Source organism: Ambystoma mexicanum, chromosome 13 (genome assembly GCF_040938575.1).
Source record: "Ambystoma mexicanum isolate Mex_15411 chromosome 13, UKY_AmexF1_1, whole genome shotgun sequence".
Classification (NCBI taxonomy): Eukaryota; Metazoa; Chordata; class Amphibia; order Caudata; family Ambystomatidae; genus Ambystoma; species Ambystoma mexicanum.
In genome coordinates this window covers 86,755,649-86,776,216 of record NC_090938.1, presented here as the reverse complement: position 1 = coordinate 86,776,216, position 20,568 = coordinate 86,755,649, and the positions used below count along the sequence as shown (strand labels likewise).

General features: G+C 43.6%; 1 protein-coding gene across 2 annotated transcripts in view; it reads right to left on the bottom strand.

Moving 5' to 3' along the window:
• Positions 1-20,568, bottom strand: part of LOC138520910 (cytochrome P450 2A5-like) — a 327,470-nt gene that overhangs the window by 198,428 nt on the left and 108,474 nt on the right. For both annotated transcript variants that reach the window (XM_069633338.1, XM_069633337.1), the window contains exon 4: positions 13,881-14,041. In XM_069633338.1, coding sequence (XP_069489439.1) covers positions 13,881-14,041 — 161 coding nt within the window. The remainder of the gene's footprint in view (positions 1-13,880; positions 14,042-20,568) is intronic.

Sequence of the window (20,568 nt, the reverse complement as noted above, 5' to 3'; positions counted from 1 at the left end):
ATAGGGGCAGGAAGTGTACACCAGGAAGTTCCCCCCATGCCGGGTAAGAATCCTGTCTGGTGTTGTATTGTCATCACTGTCACTGTCAAAACAGTCCTTGGGGATTGGTCCTAACAGTTCATTTACTAAGTCGATGGAAAAATGTCGGTCATCAACCGCCATTCCAATAATGGTGCCTGCGGCTAGAGTAATACTCTTTAAGTCGCTGTTATCCACCTCTATTGGAATGGTGTCATGTTCTATGTTGACTAATGGAGTTGGGTTTACCCCCAACCCTTGCTGTTGGAGAGAAGCATTTAGATGTATGTAAGCATCAGGGTTTTTCAACTCTTGTCCCCTTTTAACTTTCACTTCCAGGGAGAATTGTCGGGTCCTTTCTGGGATGGTGACTTCCTCTTTAACCTGAATTTCAACTGCATAAGGTAGCAATTGAGCTGACCTAAATGCTTTTTCTGGATCATCAAAGCCCATGGGATTATCCGCTAATCGGGACCAAGCTTTGAAGTTTATTAGGTCCAAACTAATGGCAAAGCGATTGAGAATGTCACTGCCTAAGTAAAAGGCGGCAGGGACGTCTCGCACGACCCAACAATTGTGGACTATGCTCTTGTTGCCAATGGAGATTTTGAGCATACACCTGCTTGGCAGGAGATGTTTTGAATTGGGTGCTTCCAGGTCCATTTCCCATTTGTCTATCAGTTTGAATGTGGGAATGGCTGGATCTTTTGGGAGTTGGCGAAACATGGCTTCGCTGATGAAGCTCTTACCGTTGCTCACACACACTCGAGCGAGAACAGAGTCCTTCCCATCATTTAACTGAACAGGGATGGACAACTGCTCTTCAATTTGCTGAATATCAGCCAGGCTTTGAGCTGATTTCACATCTTTCTGGACTATAGGAGTGGGAGTTTCAGATTGTGGATTGGTATAGAATTTCAGAGTGTTTCCTTCCAGCGTGGAATACCACCTTAAACTGGAAGGAAGGTTGATTTTCAGAAATAGAGAGGACCCCCCATCACCAGTCTGTTGTCCTACTGCTATTACTGTCACGTCTGGAATTTGGCTATTCTGGAAGTGAAATTCTACTTGGTCAGATTTTTGTTCAACCATGTGGCATGTGCCGTTTAAACTAACATGGTTGACACTCTGTTTCAATTTTATTGGTCGGCTAGTCTGGGTCCAGAGGACCTTGTTTACACAATCTATTAGGGGTGACAACCTTCTCAGGAGGTCATTCCCTAGTAAACAAGGGGTGCCCTCCGGGGTCACAACTATGACCGGGTGTTTCAGCTTGTGTCGCCCAATTTTAATGTCCAAGTCTGCAGTCCCCTCAACGGGAATTTCCTTCCCGTCAAAGTTCTGTAGTTGTCCCGGAAGAGAGGTGAGAGGAATTTGGTAATTCTCTCCCCTTCCTGCATTCAGTTCGTCAAAGGCCCTTCTGGACAGAAGGGTAGCTTGAGATCCAGTGTCCACCAGTGCCGAGATTGTACCCTGTCCCTGTACTTGTACCGGGGCATAATATCTTCCCTCCTTCTCCTCAAGGGGGCACAGATAATGTACATTTTTGGACAACTGGTGGGCTAGCCCTCTGGTTTTGGACATCGCGAGAGAAGAATTTTGGGCAGAATTCTGTGGAGAGCCTTGGGAATCTGAAAGAAAAAGTTGGCAATTGGAGATCAGAGCCATTGTGGGTTCCCCTGGTTCCGGTTCTGGGCCGCCCCCCCCTTTTTGGAGGCAGTCCCCAGTATGGGTTTGAACCAGGGGATTTTCTTGCTGTTGGTTCTGGGATGAGATGGTGGGCGGCGGTAGCTCAGTCTCCACATCTCCCCAGTCTGGATTTGCATCCCTAGGGACCCATTTTTCTTTGGGAGGAGTTCCCCCCTTTCTGAAGGAGAAGATCCTTTTCCCAGGATCCTCTGAGGATCCCTCTCCCTCAAATTGGAAGATCTGTACCTCCTCCTCAAACTGAGTCTGTTTGGGTCTTTTGTTTCTCCTACCCCCCCTCTGCTCCTTAGGAGGCAGACTTTCAGGGGCAAGAGATTTTGTTTCCGGTTCCTGGGTTTCCAGGGGCTGTTTACAAGTGAGGAAGGAAGCTTCCTCCAAGGCTTTACACCCCCCTTCCCTTTGTGCCTCCTCCCTGGGAACCGGTGAGTTATCGGGGTGCTGCCCCCGTCATTGTTCTGGAGCACCAGGTCCAGAGTTGGGTGCGTTCTGCGCCGGCACGCCCATCTGAGGGTTCTGCTGAGCCCTCAGTATGTGACCCAGATCCCGCGCCATGTTTTGAACCTGGCGCTCTAACTGGGAAACCCGCTCAGGCTGATACGGGGCCCTGTTTTCTCCCCTGGGCTGATCCCGGGAAGGGTAGCTGTCCCTCCTCTGGTAATACCCCGGGTTGGGAAGGTTTGGGTACCCCTCCACCCTTGGCCTCCCCTCTCCCGGATTCAGTGGTCTGGGCTCAGGGAATTGGGGAAAGAAGGATGGATGGTTTTGGGGCTGAAAGTCGGGAGGATATCTGGGGAAAAAGTTCTGCCCAGGGTTTGGTAAATTTCTGCCCTCCTGTGGGAAGTTTGGAGGGAAGTTCCCTGGGTTAGGTGCTTGGCTGGATCCCCCCCCTTGGGCTGGAGGAGTCCACACATAACCCAGGATGGGTCTGTTTCCCTTGTAACGGGGACTTACATAATCAGGAGAGCGAGGGACCCCATTTGTGGGGCTGCCTCCCTGGCTCCCTGTCTGTGACTGGCCCGAGGACCTTCTGGGCCTAGCATTATTAGGTGCAGGTAGGTTTTTAGGCCCCCCCATCTCCAAATCCAAAACGGGGGTGACCTTTACCTCTGCCACCTTAGCAGCAGCAGGGGTGCTGTTGGCTTTGGGGTTTTTCTGGGCATTACTTTTGCTATCTATCGGTTTCTGCACCTCATAGATCCGGGTAGCCTGTTCAATGACCCAGTCTAAAGATCTTTTCTCGTGAAAATCCCTCACGAGCTGGGTCATGATATATTTGGGCAAGGCATGGAAAAATGTATTAACGAATTCTCGACTGTCTGTGCGCACCCTTCTTGTGGTCTGTGCAAAAGCACGCTTTAACTCCTGCACAAATTCTTGTGGGGCCTGATCCTCCCCACATTGCAAATTGTAGGCTGCCTTGCGAGCCTCTTGAGGATTTCTGTGAACAGAAAAATGTTTCAGGATGGCCGCCTTATATGTGGACCATCTTAAATGATTTTGATCCTCCAGCCCCGCAAAGAAACTGGAGTATTCCGGGGAGAATGTCCACTTTACATATTGAATACAGCTTTGGCTGTCCTTCAAATGGAAAGTCTCCATCATTTGTTCAAACAACTCTAAGTGCTCCCAAACAGAATACTTAGCGTTCTTATGGTAAGGCGTGATGACGCTCCTGATCGCCTTAATCTGCTTTAAGGGGTCCTTAAGCAAGGCCCTTTTTGCCTTATTGGCCTTTTTGGTTCGGGTAACCCTTGTCCATTCTTCCTTGGACTCAGAGGCACTGCTCCCCGAGGTTCCCATCTGTTCTTCCAGGTTTTCCCGGATTCTGCGAGCCTGGGAATGGCTGGCAGAATGTGGGGACCTGGTCTCCTGTGTCCTGCGCAGTTCAGAGGAGTCTTCAGATTCCTCCTTGCTGCCAGGATTTGATGGGTACCCCCTCCACTGACCTAACTGGGCAGAGGTTTTCAGGATGCCCTTAATGGGCCTACTCTCCTGGGGTTCCCCATTGAACTGTACTGTACTTGGGTGCCCATACCCGGATGCCCACCCCTCCATTCCTGAGTGGTACTGGCCTATGAGCCCCATACTCTTAGCTGGATAGTAATCTGCCATCCCTGCGGCCCTGTGCTCATGTGCGCCAGGGGACATGGGGGTGGCAGAGTCCAGGGACTGAGAGGTATGAGGGCCTCTGGTACTAGTGCTCCTGAGGTTATGCTCCGGAGTTTCCATTTCCCAGCGAACCTCATCTCTATCCGCCCCTGCTCCCTGTTGCAATGCAAGAGCCTGCATTTGTGCCTTCAGTTCCTCTGTTAAGGCCTTACTCGACTCTATCAGTTTCTCCTGCATCGCTACCTGTTGCTGGAGCCTATCATTGTGTTGACAGAGGGCCTCATTCTCCCTCTGTGCTTCCTGGTTGGTCCTGGAGAACTGGGCCAGTCTTTGCTGCAGGAGGTTTACCTCCTGGGCCATGTCCCTATTGGCCTGCTCCTTTCTTGTTAGAGCATCTTCCTCCCTTCTGGTGTGCTCTACCAAGTTCTGGTTTTCTTTTTGGAGATCACCCAGCCCCTGGAGGGCCAGGTGATTTTCTTCAATTTTTCTTTTCAAATGGCAGACTTCCTGGCCTAAGGCGTCTCTTTCCTGACTAAGAGCCTGCATCTGCGCCGCCAGGTCGTCCCTTTGCCTTTGGAAGGCGCCGGCTTTCTGGCGCTCCTGATCAAACTCTGCCTGGGTATCCAGGTCTTTCAAAATTAGTTTGTTGCTCTCCTCTTTCTCTCTGTCTAGTTGGATTTGCAGGGTGGCTACCTGCTCTGTGCATGCCCTGTTGAAATTGATCTGTTGCTCCAGCTTTTTCTGGTTCTGCAGTAAGGAGTCCAAACTGTCTTGGTGCTCCTTCTGCAGGGCCAGAAATCGGGTATCCTGGTCTGTCTTTTCCTGTTGTAGGATGCCCATATCCTCTTTTATTTTAATGATATATTGCCTACTATCATTTTCTGCCTCCTGGCTCCTCTGCAGCCTCTGCTCAGAAGAGTCCAGATCAGATTGGGCCTTCTGTAATGCCATCTGTTGCCTATTTGCCAGATTTTGGCTTTCAGCACGTCTATCCTGCATGTCTCCCATATATAGGTACAGGTATGCCGCTATCCTAACAATCTTGTCGTGTTCATCTTTGGCCTTAGGGGCCATGTATAGTTCACTCAGGGCCACATGTAATGGACCCTGATCTCTATATATATCTGACCCTGTTTCAGTGACCTGTTGCGTGATGGCCTGCAACCAGACTGTTTGGTCCTGGTGAGTCCACTCACCTCTCACAAATAACTTATGTAAGAAGTGCTCTCTGGCTATTTTCATGTCTACTAAGGTCGTCATTCTAGAGATTGGTCTCTGTCCTGACTTACAGAAGTTTGTATTTTATTTTTGCAGAACAGAACTTTTCTTGGAGTGTCCCTTTTGAGGAATGCTTCACAGCGTAATGCAGCGTGGTGATCCGACCGGATGTATGTATCCCGTCAGTTAGCACCCTGTATTAAGCTGCACAAGTGGTAAATCTAACCCAACGTCTCGGCTCGAGCCCCCAATTTGTAAGAGGATTCAATTCAGCACTACAGCTGAGTCAACGCCTAGTCTAGAATACTGAATGAAAACCCTTATGGATATATCTTTAGGTCCAGTTCATGCGTTCTGGATGACTACCCCTATATAACACCCCTCTCTTGGAATCCCCCTGACCCCACTGAGCCAAGAAGTAGTTCTGTTTTGCAAGTTTAAAAGGTTTATTTGATAAATTAAAATATATATATATCGCACTTTATAATAAATTAATAATTGAATATCACACTTAATCTGATATGATAAATATTAACAACGGAGAATCTGGCACTAGCACACTTCTTATAATCACTAATGAGTTGAGATGAAATGGATAAGGTAGCACACTGGTGAATAGGAACAAAAGAAGAAGGTGGTACAAAATGCTTTATAGAGTTCAAATGGATGCAAGGTTGAATGAATGAAATGCAGTATAGAAATACTCAATATGATTTCAACAAAACAATGTAATCACTTTTCTCTGGCAATTCCCTCCCCCCCCTTTGATGCAAGGCAAGGAAATGGAAGGAACACACAGTTCTCAGAAATGCAATCAAATGTGATTCAGTTCAGTCCCAGCAAGCTTACGGAAAACAGATAGGAGTTTTGAAAACACAGGCCCAAAGGCTTTGATATGTGCTAGCAAAGGATGAGAAATATCCTGGAAATGCTGTTAATTCCCTTTCAGAGGTTCAGGGTGAGTGGTATCTAGTTAATATTAGTCCAGGCTCACACTAGCAATGATGCAGGGATAGTTAGCAGGTTAAACGAATTTCTGGCAAATGGAAGGCAAAACTGCTGTCTTTTTACACGTGAAGAAATTGCAAATCGCGGTAAAATTCGCGAATGCGTGTTCCGCGATTGCGGTAAAACTATAGGAGTGGAAAGTTACTGCAAGTCTCTAGCCCAAACGGTTGCGGAGATATGAGCGATTGAATAGAGGTCGTTTTTCAGATTTGAAATTTTAAAGTTCCAAAAGACAAGTGCAGCTTGCGACTAGAAATGACAAGTGACAGCTTTACAAATGACAGGTGACAGTTAGGAGACAGTTCTACTTAGATTAAGCTAGATTGAATTATATTATTTTAACTAGGAGATTGGTTCTGCACAGTTTTCTAGGTACTCACACTATACTCTTGAGTGAAATGGGCCTCGCCACGGATCTGGTCAGGGTTTTAGACTGGACTCTGGTCTGGTCTGGTCTGGTCTGGCCTCTGCACTTCACAGTGATCTGGGTCAGCTCTCTCTGCTGGTCTGGGTCTCTCTGGGTACAGCACTGCTTTCTCTCTGGTCTGGTTTCTTAGTTCTGGATAGATTGAAGTCTCTAGTTTGGCTTTCTGGAGGTTGATGGAGGTAAGTATGGATTTTTCCGGCAGAGCGTCCCGCTGCAGATGGATTTGGAAAGTCCCTATCTGTCCTGTCTGTCTGCTTTTATGTGTTTAGAATGTGGGTGTGTTCTAGCATCACTGACTCTACCTCTCTCTCAGCTTCTAATTGGTCAAACTTCCATTTATCATTTGATTGGGGAATGAACTGTGAGTCAGAGTGATGTCATTTTACAGCCTGCAGAAAGTCCACTCCTCCTGTCAACTTACACACAAATCTAGATTTGAAACAAATACATATTTGCAGAGGTATATATTGTTTTAAAATCATATGCACCCATCATGCATTACAGGAGGTATCCCCTGTTCAAACTCTGCTCTTCCTGGGAGCTTGCATTCAGAAATGGCACATATTTCACTTTTTAACTGATTTTGCAATTTCTGACATTGACCCAACTTTACATACATGTGCGCAGGGAGTACGGACATTAACTGATGAAGTTTCAGATTTTTAACATGCATACATTTAGAGTAATATCCACTTTTCCGCTGACACCCCCCTGAACATGCCACCGGTTCTAAAAACCTCTTAAAATGTGGGCAGAAAAATCACAAGAATTATGGTGTCATTTATAAAATTTTCACATGTCCGCTCTATGAGTTATTCATCTTTTTAAAGTTATGTTCTGGCTCCAAAGGGGTGTGGTTTCCCAGGTCACATGGTATAGAAACCAGTCTTTCCAGTTTCTGCCAAGCCAGCTTGCTCTCACAGGCAGTGCCCCTCCCAGCTCTTGCCAAGAGGAAGCTACATTTTACGACTGCGGTAATAAAAACCTTTGCCTGAGTGAAGAGGGCTTTGTTCACTCTCCGGCAGAGCCCAGGTAATTCAATTATCAGATAGATGGCATATCCTTAGTGGGGGCAGCAAAAGGAAGGTTGGCCTGGGAACACAGTGGTGACTCAAGTTTCACTGCTGATGGGGGTAGTTGCCAGGCAGAATCAAGTTCCTTAAGCCAGACTTTCAGCTACTGTCATGTTATTTGTTGCTTTTTAAATTAACTTGCAATTTTACACATGCAGCTAGAATGCTGATTCTAAGTGCAAAACTATGACATTTAAACAATTACAAAGGCATGTGACACCAAACATAGGTCACTTATTTAATCTAAACATTTTCGATTTTAGTGTCTTTAAATCCAGTGCAACTTAAACTGCTGAAATCCACAGCGCAGCCAGTCTTGTTATAAACCTTGTCTTATGATCTTCATTTCCCAGATTTTGTAGGCACACAAAACTCCATTCTGCCAAATGTCTGCTGGTGTTCAGTAAATATTTTGCACATATTGCAATGTTTGAAAATAGGCATTTTGACTTGCCTTCAGGGAAACAGAGTGGTTTTAAAACGCCGGCTTTTGGATAGTGGTGAGTACTGGTACTGCACCCATTTTTGGGATTTAAGAAATGAATTCCCCACAATTCTAGGTTGCATTTGGCAATCAGCATTGCCATTCCCAATGGTTTCAGACTACTGTGCGGGTAGTCCAATGGTGGTTTTAGGCAGCGTCCTTCTGTGCCCATAACATCGGCAAAAATGGGTGGCAGCCTATTCTTCCTGCATTTCCCTGTGCATTTTCTGGGAAGCTCTGGCCATCATGATGTTTTCATGTCAGTACTGCACAGTTTTGAGGTAGGGCTAGGATGCATGGGTAAATACATCCCACATGCCTTAGAGGGAGTGATCATCACCCCAAAGACAGATCCATGCATGCAGGTGAAATCAAGTAGGTAATACTGTAACATCTCAAAAGGGGGACATTGAACTAAACAGAAGGAGAATTACATGTGGGACACTCGATTCTCTAACTGAGAACATATGTATTATGTGTGTGTCAGGAGAATTTTGGAGTGCCTAGAAGGTGATAAGCAGAAAGAGCAATAATTAAACAGGTTGATAATTTAGTGAAAATACATGGGACAAAATGTGTTAAAAAGTAACTTGGAAGAAAAAATACACTAGGAAAAAATAGTGGTTCAACTCACATTCCAAATAGTCCAGGGACACCCTTTGGTATACCCCACAAAGAAAACGCAAACATTTTAATTAATGAAATACTTAATTGACATTATAAAAATCAGGGTGATTTAAAGAAGGACACTTTAAATGACAGATTACATTTTGGAGGAAGTTCTCGAAGCTGCTAATTATAATAAAGTGCATAGCTATTGAAAGCTAACTGTAATAGATTCAAATCCAAAATAAAATAAAAGGGTTTAACAAAGGCCCAGGGCAAATGTTTGGGATAAATATTTTAAGAACACAATTACGGGCATAGAGTTAACAAATGAGTTAGTGGATTATATAACCCCCAACAAAATGGCAATAGGTTTTCATTGCAAAATGTTGCTAAAGCAATTGCATTTCAAATGAAAGATAAAAGTCAAGGCCCAGATGTAATCCTTGTAGATCTATGTAAACAATTACCTTCACTCTGGGGACCATTTTTAACAATTGTATTTAGAGTAAAAGCAATTACAAATAGTCTGTCTTTCACCTAAAAAAAGCAGTAATCGCTTCTATATACAAAAAGGAGATACATTTGACCATCTTCCTATCAGCCTATATCACTATTAGATGGGAGCTCTTTGGGCACATATTATATTCTCATCTAAATAGCTGGTACAACATCACTAGCTAGACTGGATGGATTCGGGAAGTGTACACACAGGGAATTACGTCAGGAATGCACACTGGTCCTACTTTCATTTTCTTTTTGCACTCATGATTTGCTCACAGTTCTGGAGGAGGACACCCCTAATGGCCCAGGAACATGATCCTGAGTACAATCACTTTATGAGCATACGCAGATGATGTTGGATTTTTAGCAAGAACACTGTAGGCCCTGCAGTTGTTATTACATTCATACTGCACTTAAATGGCCGATAGAGGTTTATTTATTTTATTTATTTATTGTTTATTTATATAGCGCAGGTGAAGTGCTTCAAATCGCTTCAAGGCGAGAAGGTAATAAGGGAATACAGTACTCATTCTTTGCTTTGAAGATTCGAAATGATCTAAACAGAAGCACTAGCATACTAGGCCTGGTGACAATTCTCCTAGTGCAAGTGCATGAAGTGGTACAGTTCAGAACAAGGTTGGGAGGGGGGCAGAGAACGGTGGGGTTTAGGGGGGAAAAGGACAGACTAACTGGTATAAGTACACTTTGATCCTGCACGCGTACAGACGGAGGTGCAGAGAAGGGTGGTGGAGGGGGGACAAAAAATCTAATCCAGCAGGGGCCCGTGTTAGGTGGAGAGGTTGCCCTGCTCTAGGAGCGTTTAAGCTGAAAGTGCAGTAGTGTTAAACAAAGTGCAGCGGCCCAGAGGCAAGTGTAAAAGACTGGTGGGGGAGCCCGGGACCTGTAGGCTCTGAAGGTGAACCGGGCAACCAGTCAGAAAAAACTGAACAGTGTTAGGGAGGAGAAGGAGAGTGAAGAGAAAGGAAAGGATGTTAGGAGGGGAGAGGGAGAGGGAAGGAGGAAGAGAAAAGGAAGGTCTTGATGAGTTTCCGGAACTTAAGATGTTCCGACTCAAGACGGAGGGACGCAGGGAGGCTGTTCCAGAGGGAAGCACGTGCAGAGGATAAAGATAATTTAAAAGTAAATGCTACTAACTCATCATTTTTATTGAGGAATTATTGGCAAAAGGTCAGTACATTTACCACAAATGCTCGTCCATTAAGTAAAGATTCCATTTACAATTATCTTGGGATCACGTTTTCAAGAAGACCGAGGGGATTCCAACATATAAACTAACAGCTGATTTTGATGGTACAAATGATGTGAGGTATAAATAGACATGCATCCAATTTAAATAACAGTCCATAGACATGCTTTTAGGGATTCATAAAGTGAATCTCTGATGGCTGCTAAATATGCAGCTGTCTATGGTGCTTTTAACACTCAAATAATTGCAGGTACTTTAGAATTAGTTGTGTCCTGAAAGGGGAACAAAGGGTTTATCATGTTGTTTTTGTATGAATACATTAGAGGACCAATTGTATTTATTTGCCCAAACTATTGATTGATCTAAAGGAGAATTTTAACTCCTAATCAAAAAGGAGGAAAGTTTGATCAGTTGATTTCATCCTGTTGCCATTTATTATTAACAGGAGACAACTTCCTAATTTGGGATTTTAATAACTTTGGAAGTAGAGGCCTGTTGATACTCGTACATGTTTAAAATTAAGCAATAATGGACCATAATTAGTTATTGAATATTACTTAGTAATTTTATAAAAGGTAAATGAGAGGCACAACAATGGAATACTAGGAGACATTATTGTCTCTTCTAATTTTCACATTTTAGCATTGTATGTTTTTCTATTGTTTATAGTGATGATTTTATTATGGAGTTTAGTGCTATGATGATATTAATGTGTTTGTATTTGGTTTAAAAGCAAACCTTTACAAAAAGTATTTTCTTTTTTTTTAACATCAAGTTCAAACATTTGCTTCATATTTAGATCATATCATATATAAAGATAAAAATACAGGTTACAAAATAATGATAAGTTCCATAACAATTATAAAATGATAATAATTTCCATGTATAAAAACAGAAAATGCATTAACTTGACCAACACACATATCCTAGACGTTCTTCCATCAACATAACAATTAAACAATGCTTGCCATCACTCTCATAAGTGAGATCCGGTGAGCTCCCGTCTCAAACTGATGTTTCAAATATTAAAAATGTTCTCGAGAGTCTAGATGGGAAATACTTCTACTAGTAGTTGACATTTACATCAATTATTTACCTAAGCTGTCCAAAACTGGCTTCAACTTAAAGAGCCTGAAGGCATCATGTGATTAATTGAATGCTCATTCTTCCAAATATGCAAACACAGTCAAAAGCAGAATTTAAATCCAACGAGGACATATAGATTGTGCCTCCTGCGATTTTCTTGACAGCTTCCAACACGTGCGACAGAATGGAGGCATTAAGGGCAGTTCCCATGTGTTTTCTGAAATCTGTTTGATGTTGAGACAGCAGGTCTTGATCTCGAATGGATGCTTCTAGCTCATTTAGAATCAGAATAGTAAAGATTTTATATGAAGCCCCCATCAGGGCTGGGCTATCGGATGATAATTATTAGGTTCAGATGGACTAACCTTTTTATAATTAGGAACAATTAAGGATGTTTTCCATGAGCGAGGAATTAGGTTGGTATTAAGAATGTTCTCAAATTTAATCTTGAGGATGCCTGCCCAGAAAATTGCATCTGTTTTAATGACACACACTGGGATGCCGTATGGGCTGGATGCCTTAGAAAACTTTAATTTGGAAATGGCCCACACGATGTCATCTGTTGACCATATGATTCACATCAAGGAAGATACTTTTATTGTTTGAAAAGTAATAGAAGAAAATTCGGCTGGAAGATGGAAGGCACCAGAAATATGTTTAGACCAATTATCTGCAGAAATAGAAGCATTCATGGGACCTAGGCTCTTAGAGTTTTTATCTGTAATCAGATCCATACAGATTTGATATCATAGCTACAGAGATGGTTAACTATAGCCTGGTTGTCATCTATGTACAATTTGTATTTGAGAGTCTTACAGGCATTCTTATAAGTTTGCAGAATATGGTTTTTAGAAGCAATGTAATGTTCAATAGAACATTGGCGTCTGTTTAAAGATTTCAATTCTCTATTCTTTATCTGCTTGATTCGGGCAATTTCCCACTGATATTTACGTGTGTGTTGATGCATGATGGAGCTTTTGTTATGTGCCAAAAGCATAAATTGTTCTCGCACAATGCGGTTATTGTAATCCTCTATGTAAGTGATGTCCTGGATTGAATGTGATACTTCCGGATTGAGTTTCACAGTTGTCCTAAGCTTAGAAACCAGACACATACAAAGCTTTTTGTTCCATTGAACAGTGAGAAGTGGATGCTCCATTTCCACTAGACACAGTTACGGAACCTTCTCAACATGACTGCATGTCACAGACAATTCAATTGAGATGACACAGTGATCACTAAGACCCACATCAGAGGTCTCACAGGTTCCACACAAATCCATCATATTAGCAGAAGAATAGAACACATCTATGATTAAATGTGTAAGCCCTCTTTGCCATGTATAGATTGGCACATCCTGTGTATGTTCAACCACAAACATATTCCACGTCGCAAAGTAATGATATGAGGTTTATTGCTATGTATGAAAAATGTGTATATGTGAACGTCTATGCAAGACAAACTTGCTAAAGAAAGAGTACTTCTAGGTCCAATTAGTCAATATCCAAATAGTCATCCTACCACTCTTTTCGACCAAACTGAAGCCACAGTTTTCTGAAGAAGCACATTATGTTTCAATTCTTCATAAAAGGTTTATCATATGTCATAATTATTCAATACTTTCAAATTGCTTTGTGAATATTTGCGGACCTCCCACAAACAATGGAATTACAGCAAAGAAAATGTTCATATCCACTACTGCTTTCTATAAGAAACTCATGCACGGTCTAACAAGACATGAAATTGACTGGTCTCGACTGACATAGCAATCCTTCTTGTGGGCTGCGCATGTACCTAAATGCAGTTGTGTTGTTAGTACTTGAGATTCATTTTACCAACAGTATCTTCTTCCTCCATGTCCAATTCGCTACCCGGGACACCATTAAACCAAGACTTTGTGCCTCGTTACGAGGTGGGAGGAATGGGTTTAATGGCACCGGGTTTGGTGCTGGTGGCGGTAAACCCTTTCCGCCCTATTACGAGGTTCCCTTGCGGGACCCGCTCTGAATGTCTGGTCAGACCAGACGTCCTTTACGGGTCCCGCAAGGGGACCAAGGAGCTAATAACGGGCCCATTTATAAAGGGCCCGTTATAAGCTCCCTCCCCATTCCCATTGAGCAATATTGGGGCTCAAATGGGAATGGGGGTGGGTTTTTTGAATGAGGAATTACCGGGTCCTCCAAGGTTGGAAACCCGGTAATTCCTCATTCAAGGAACTTGGACCCGGACCCGAGTTTGGAGGCAGCCATGACGCTAATAGCACCATGGCTACCTCCAAACTCGTAATGAGGCCCATTATTATCCACCGCTCCTTCACCCCTTGCCCTGATGGACAATAGCCTTTTCTTCCACCTTTGATTTCTTAGCAACAAATTGGTATACAGTCTCTGAACAAGTAGATATCACGTAACATAAACATGTCAATTACTTTACCTGCCCAGGTAATGAACTGATGAATGCAGCAACATTTTGAATCATTTTAAGTAGGTCAAGAAACTCCTTATCCTGATATTCAAACCGTTTTCCAAAAATAACTGAACAGGTCACATTGGAAACCGCATTACTTAGGTGGAGGGTAGGGTCAAAAGGCAATTCTGTATAATAAAAGAAAAAAAAGGTTAATGGTGAACATAATAAAAATGTCTTGATTTCATCTAATGGTGAGTATCTGTATTGCTATACAATATGTAAGACATAGAATTTGATGGTTTTCACATTCGGATCATCAAAGATAATAAACTTATGTCACCCAAAGCATTTTTCATACAACGAGAAGTGAACCTAACATTTTAGATTTCTTGCCCAATCTTCAAGGACAAATCTTGTACAATGTCCATAAAACATCATCCATTATGTGTTTTGGCTGCAATATGTATGTAACAAGACCATTTTTATAGGCTCAATTAAGTGATAAAAGCCCTCAACCTACGTTAAAGGCCCATCAAAGGATCCATATTTAATGAGTGTGGTTAAGCCCACAGATTATCAAATGAGAAGGCTTTCTGAGCATCCCACTCTTTATTCTAGTGCAGCTGTAAAACACTCCTCTGATATCTGCCGTCTTCTGGAAGAGCTTGATTTGGATATACTAGGTCTCACCGAGACTTGGTTCATGCCCATCTCTGTCTGGTGTTTTGACACTCTCCTTCCCGATGGCTACAAGATCCTCTCCGAATCCAGCACCAACTGTCCTTGTTGGGGTGTCACCTTGATTTTCCCAGAGTGGATCCCTGCTCCTATCATTCCAATGCAGCACTACTCCTCTTTTAAATGCCTGATCTGCTGGCTCTCTATCTCTCCTGGCCTCTCTCTCACTGTGGCCACTATCTACAGGATGCCTTGACAGGTCTCCCTCTTCTTCTCTGAGTGGGATGACCTCTCCTCCTTGCTTCTTGCCTATATCTCTCAACATCTCCTCCTCTAAGTCTTGAACATCCACCTTGATGCTACCAGCCCTTCTTCAGCACTCTTTTGCAACTTCTGTGAGTCTCTTTTTTTCTCTATTCTTCCCTCTGACCCGACTCACTCTGTAGGGCAGACCTTCCCTTCTCTAACCCTCTCACCACTCCTCTCTCTCAGAGTGATCACTCTCTCCTTTCTTCCCACCTCTCTCTCTCTTCCCTGCAGGTCAAGCCGACTCCTGTACTGACACCTACCTTCTCGGTCATTCGAACCATGAAGCGTGTGTCGGATGAGGCTTTTGCCGCTACTTTCTTTCCTCCTCCTCCTGCACCTTTGGCTGGCTCACACCCTGACACATCACACCCTGACACATCCCTCTCTAACCTTCATCGCTCTATCTCTAACACTCTGGATGTCCTTGCCCTTGTCATGAGGATTCGTCTGAAGCCCAAATCCAAGTGCAACTCTTGGTACGATTATGACCTTGGTGCCCTTAAAAGCAAGTGTAGGGGGGTGGAGAGGAAGTGGAGGGAATTGGGCACACCCCCTGACAATCTGGCTTGCTGCCTACTCCAAAGGCAGTACAGACTCTCTCTCCTCTCTAAGAAGAGATCCTACATACAAGCCGCATCTCTGCATCATCTGACAACTCGGATGAACTTGTCAAAATCTGCAAGGTGCTGGACAATCCTGCTCCAGTCTCTACCTCTCGTATTTTCTCCCAGGTCCTCTGCATGGCCTTGGCCTCTCATTGAACTACTAAACCTTAGGACATCCGGTCCAAATTCTATTCCTCTACCTTTTCCTCTACCACACCTGGCCCGTCTGAGGCCGTCTCTCCTCCTCCTTTCTCCTCCTTTTCCATGTTCTCCCCTAACAATGTTTCTAGACAAGTCCGTACTGTGAAAGTCTTGTCAAAGCAGGTTTTCTCCTGATCATCCAAAACAATCAAGGACCACATTGACACACTTGTTCTAGCCTTGGACGATTTCTGCAATCACTCCTTTGCCACTGGAACGTTCCCCTCGACCCTGAAGCACTCTCTTGTGTACCCCCTTCTAAAGAAGCCTTCAACCGATCCTTCCTCTCTGGCTAACCCAATCACCACCACTCCTTTCCTGGGCAAACTCTTGGAAAAAGTGGCCATCTCCCAGCTTAATCTACATTCTGAATCTGTTGGTTGCCTCCATGACCACCAGGCTGCCTTCAGAACTTCCAGAAGCACGGAAACTGCCCTCCTGGATGCCCGTGAAGACTTGCTCTCCAATATTGGCTCTAATCTCCCTTCTGGTCCCATTCTCCTTGATCTATCCTCTGTTTTTGACATGGTCAACCATGCCATCCTGCTCAATTTTCTCTGCGACAACCTTGGTATTACTGATAATGCCCTGGCCTGGTTGACCTTCTTTCTCACCGACTGACCACCTCAGGTCCAACTCAGGTCTTTCCTCTCTTCTATCTCTCTCTCTACTTGTGGTATTCCCAAGGGGTCTAGACTCTCTCCCTGGCTCTTCAACCACTACCTGGCACATCTTGACCACTGCGTCACTACTTTCTGCTCTAATTTGCAACATTTTGCTGATGACATACTTCTTTTTCAGGCTTCCCTCATCCACCTCTGCTTCTTCTCTCATACAAGACTGTCTAGCCGCAATACTTGAATGGTGTGCCACTAATGATCTCTGCCTTAATTCCAGTAAGACTGAGATCTTCCTCATTGGGACACCTGCTCCCTCCTTTCCTCTCTCTCTCTCTCTCTCTGGCCACCCACTCTGGGCCCTCGCCCTGCTCCTTCCAGTGAGCCTAAGCACCTTTGTGTCATCTTCGACTCTACCCTCTCCTTCTCTCCTCACATCTCTGATGTCTCTAAGAAGTCAAACTATCAGCTGCACCTCCTCAGAGGTAGTCTTACTTTTCACACATTCCTCCAGAAGCTCACTGTCTCCAGAGCTCTGGTCCTCTCTAGGCTGCATTATTGCATAAGCCTCTTTCCAAATCTTCCTGCCTCTACACTTGGACCTTTACAACTTATCCATAACAGGACTGCAAGACTGGTCCTGGCCTCAAGCCCAGGGATTGTATCTCTCCTGCTCTGAAATCTCTTCACTAGCTCCTGTGGTGGCACGTATCAACTTCAAGGCCCCTGCATCATCCACAAGGCTTTCTGGGGCCTGGGACCACTCCACCTCCAACTTTCTCTTCCAAAACCTCTTTCTTGAGGTCCCGGCTCATCCACCTCCAACTCTCTGAGGGTCAGATGCTGCTCTAGGTAGAGAGTTGGGGGGCAGATCTACCTTCTCGGTTGGGGCCTCCGTCTGGAATAGACTCCCTGTTTCTCTCAAATTTGAGCAGAACCACTTCTGGTTCTGGAAGCAACTTAAGACCTTCCTTTTCACTTCCACTTTCTCTCTTCCTCTCTTCTGCTGATGCATCCGACTGGTCCGTGCACAGGTTACCTGGTCACCCACTGAACTCAGTCCAAGGATCCTGCATGTCCATTTGCCCTCGCACTGCCTACAGGCTCCCCAGCACTTAAGGGTCTGTATCTGCTTCCCTACAGTCCCTTCTCTCTGCACTTATGAGCCACCCACTGGCTGAGCCGGTGAGTTAACTGCACTTCCCACTTCCACTCCCCCTGGCACATCTCCCCTTCCCTCTTCCCTGCACTTGCACACAAGGCCTAGAAAGATCGTTATTTTGTGCCCCCTTGTTTCCCCCATCCTTGTCTTGTCGCACCTAGAAAGCCTTGTGTACAGGTGCGTTATAAATGCCACATCATATTAAATCATATCGAGGGATATATTTTACTGTTAAGCGGCAGGTTCCGGGGGAGCTTGGGCATTAATGGCCCACTTGACCATGCTTAAACCCGGGCCTCTGTGAGGGATTAGAGTTGTAATGCCCCAAGTCCACCCACAATGCAGGTCTTAATTTTAATACCACCCGGCTCATTGCACAAGGAGCTCTGAGGAGCTGAAAGTGGTTATCTCTTCGGAAAATGAAAGATGTTGACTTTAATGAATGCGTACACATGGTGGTGCACCAATCCATCAAAGCAAAGTTCAGGACAACACAAGGTGAGTGCAATGTTGACATGAGCGGGGTTTGGGATGAGTCCTTCTTGCTCACCATGATGGCCTCTTCTCAGAACAGATAGTGGCATGCAGGATTGACAATCAGGTAAGTAGTAGCAGAGTGAAGGGAAGACAGTGCGTGCAGTGGCGAAAGTGGGACAGGAGCAAGGAACCTGGCACAAGGAGGAGCATCGATCAGCTGTCAGGTAATTAGGTCTGGCGTTCCAGGATGCTGATTGGCTAGCACCGCCCGCTGGATGTTAGAAGAAGAATTAGAAGAAAAATACAGACCTTTCCTCCTACTTTTAATCTGTAATGAACATGGTCATTCAATGATTATACATTGAAAATACAAGGGACGACAAGAAGAACAGATAAAAATGGAGCTTGACAAGCACCTGTTCACTACTTTCCACTATCAAAGGAGAGTCTAAAGGATAATAAAAGTGGGCTAGAGAGACATTGCGAGTGCCACTAGAGTGCACCCTGTCGAACTTGCATGAATAATTTTCAAGTATTAAGTCTATCTGCATAAAAATGTTCAGTGCAATTTTACTTTGGTAAATGTTTATTTTTGTCCTGATTAAGAAAGTCTAACATATTTCAAGAAAGGTTCTTTATAAAGAGTACCATGAATTTCACCCAGATTAGTACATGTCAATATTATGGTGATTTAAATATCTGAATATCATATGAACAAACTAAGGATGACTACTGTCCTCTGTGTGGGGCACCACTGAATTGAATTGGCCTGAATTGAAGATCAAACTGAGGGGCTTTGTGCTGAATAACCTCTGCTCTGGTGAAAATGTATGTATTTTTAATAGCAGGTTTATTGACGATATACCATCTTCTGATTCCCAACTACTGCTCAAATGCTGATTCTACTGTAGATCACATTTCAGTCTTGGGCTATAAAATTCACCACTTCAGTAGGATTGGAATTATTGCTTGGGTGGTTTGTGATCAAAAGCTTCTACTCTTCTCCTTTAATGTGAAGGTCATAATAAGGGCAGCTACTGAGTTAAAGAGAGATATGTTCTTCTGGACATTGGATATGAAAAGTGAGAAGCTCATAAACATATTGTCAATTATATTTGATTGCACACAACTAGACTTATGAAGAACAATACATTTGTCGAGGAGAACAATATGGAAGAAAAGTAGATTTTCCAAAGCAAGACATTAAATAATTGTAAGTTTATAATATAGCATTAAGTACTAGTTCCAAAGACTGGAACAGGTGTTAACGGCGGGTCACAAGTTAAAGGCCGGAGCAAAACCAATCCGGTAAACCGGGGTGCTGAGAGCAGTGTATTTTCTTTCTATGAACGGGACGGCTTGCTGCGTCCCGTTCATGGAAAGAAAATACTTTTATGTGATGGCTGCCACAGAGCAACTCTTCCATTTACATGGCAGCTGGCAAAGGGAGACAGAGGGAATCAACTCGCAATGAGGCCCATATGTTATAATCTTGAACCGAGGGAAAGAAGCATGTAATTAAATCGAAATAATAATGAACTTATATGAATGAGAACTTATGCTAGTGATTGTTGATAAGTTTAACACAGAAAAATACAAATTGTTAGATTTGTAAATTTTAAATGTCTTAGTTTTGAAGTGTATTGCAAATATTTTGCAATTTTATTCAAGAAACAAAATTGGGAAAATAAGCAATACACTTCAAAACTAAGAGATTTAAAATCGTTTGCCAATTAATTATTAAACGTCTTGTAAAAAAAAATTGCAGGGAGATCCAACTATGAATATTTCCCAAATTAACATGGAAAGCATGCTTTGAAGAGTTGCATAGCTTATATGAGGAATGTGAATTGAATTCCAAGGGATCATTAGTCACCCTGTAGTTCAGCTTTTAAGAATTCACAAATTGCTAATGTTTTTCTAACCAAATCCCTGTCATTGTATTTAACCAATCATCAAATTTAAAGACATTTCTTAAATATTGGAGAAAAAAAACATACATCTTTTTTTAACCAGGCAACAGTGATCCACGGTCTTGGGAATTATTATTGTTCCAAGCAATAAAGGTAGTGGTACAAACTCCCTGAACATTTTTCATGTAATTGTAGAGGAGCAGCTAAATGCCTCCACAGGAAGTCCTGCCCCAATCTTGCCTACATGTTGAAAACCTGAAATTGCAACATGCACAACACCAGTGTTTGTGCCTATTCCACGTAGAGTCTTCGAGAAAACCCTATGTGATGTACCCTCGTAGAGATGATGACTCTTGGAGGAGATTCCCGAAGGAATATGAAGATGAGAGGAAAAGAGGCTGGTGATGACACAAGAATTGAGCGTGACGCATTGAGATGAATTGTCAAAGAAGAAGACGCATATACCTTATAGAATCTGATGGCAAAGTAAAGAATCGAGCAGTAATGCAAATAGACTAAGTGATCATAAAGGCTGGCTGTACGTCGTGAATAGGCTGCAGGCAATGCCGCCCTTATATAGAATTCTGAACATCAGTGTCACATATTTAGTTGCTCAGACTCATGAAGGAAGAAGGATTGGAGGGCTGTGTCGCAGCAGGAAAATAGCTGAAGATCGAGGACAGGCCTTGAATAGCTGTCTGGTCTGGTGTCAAAGGATGGAGCGGCCAAGAACCGGTTATCTATCCTCAA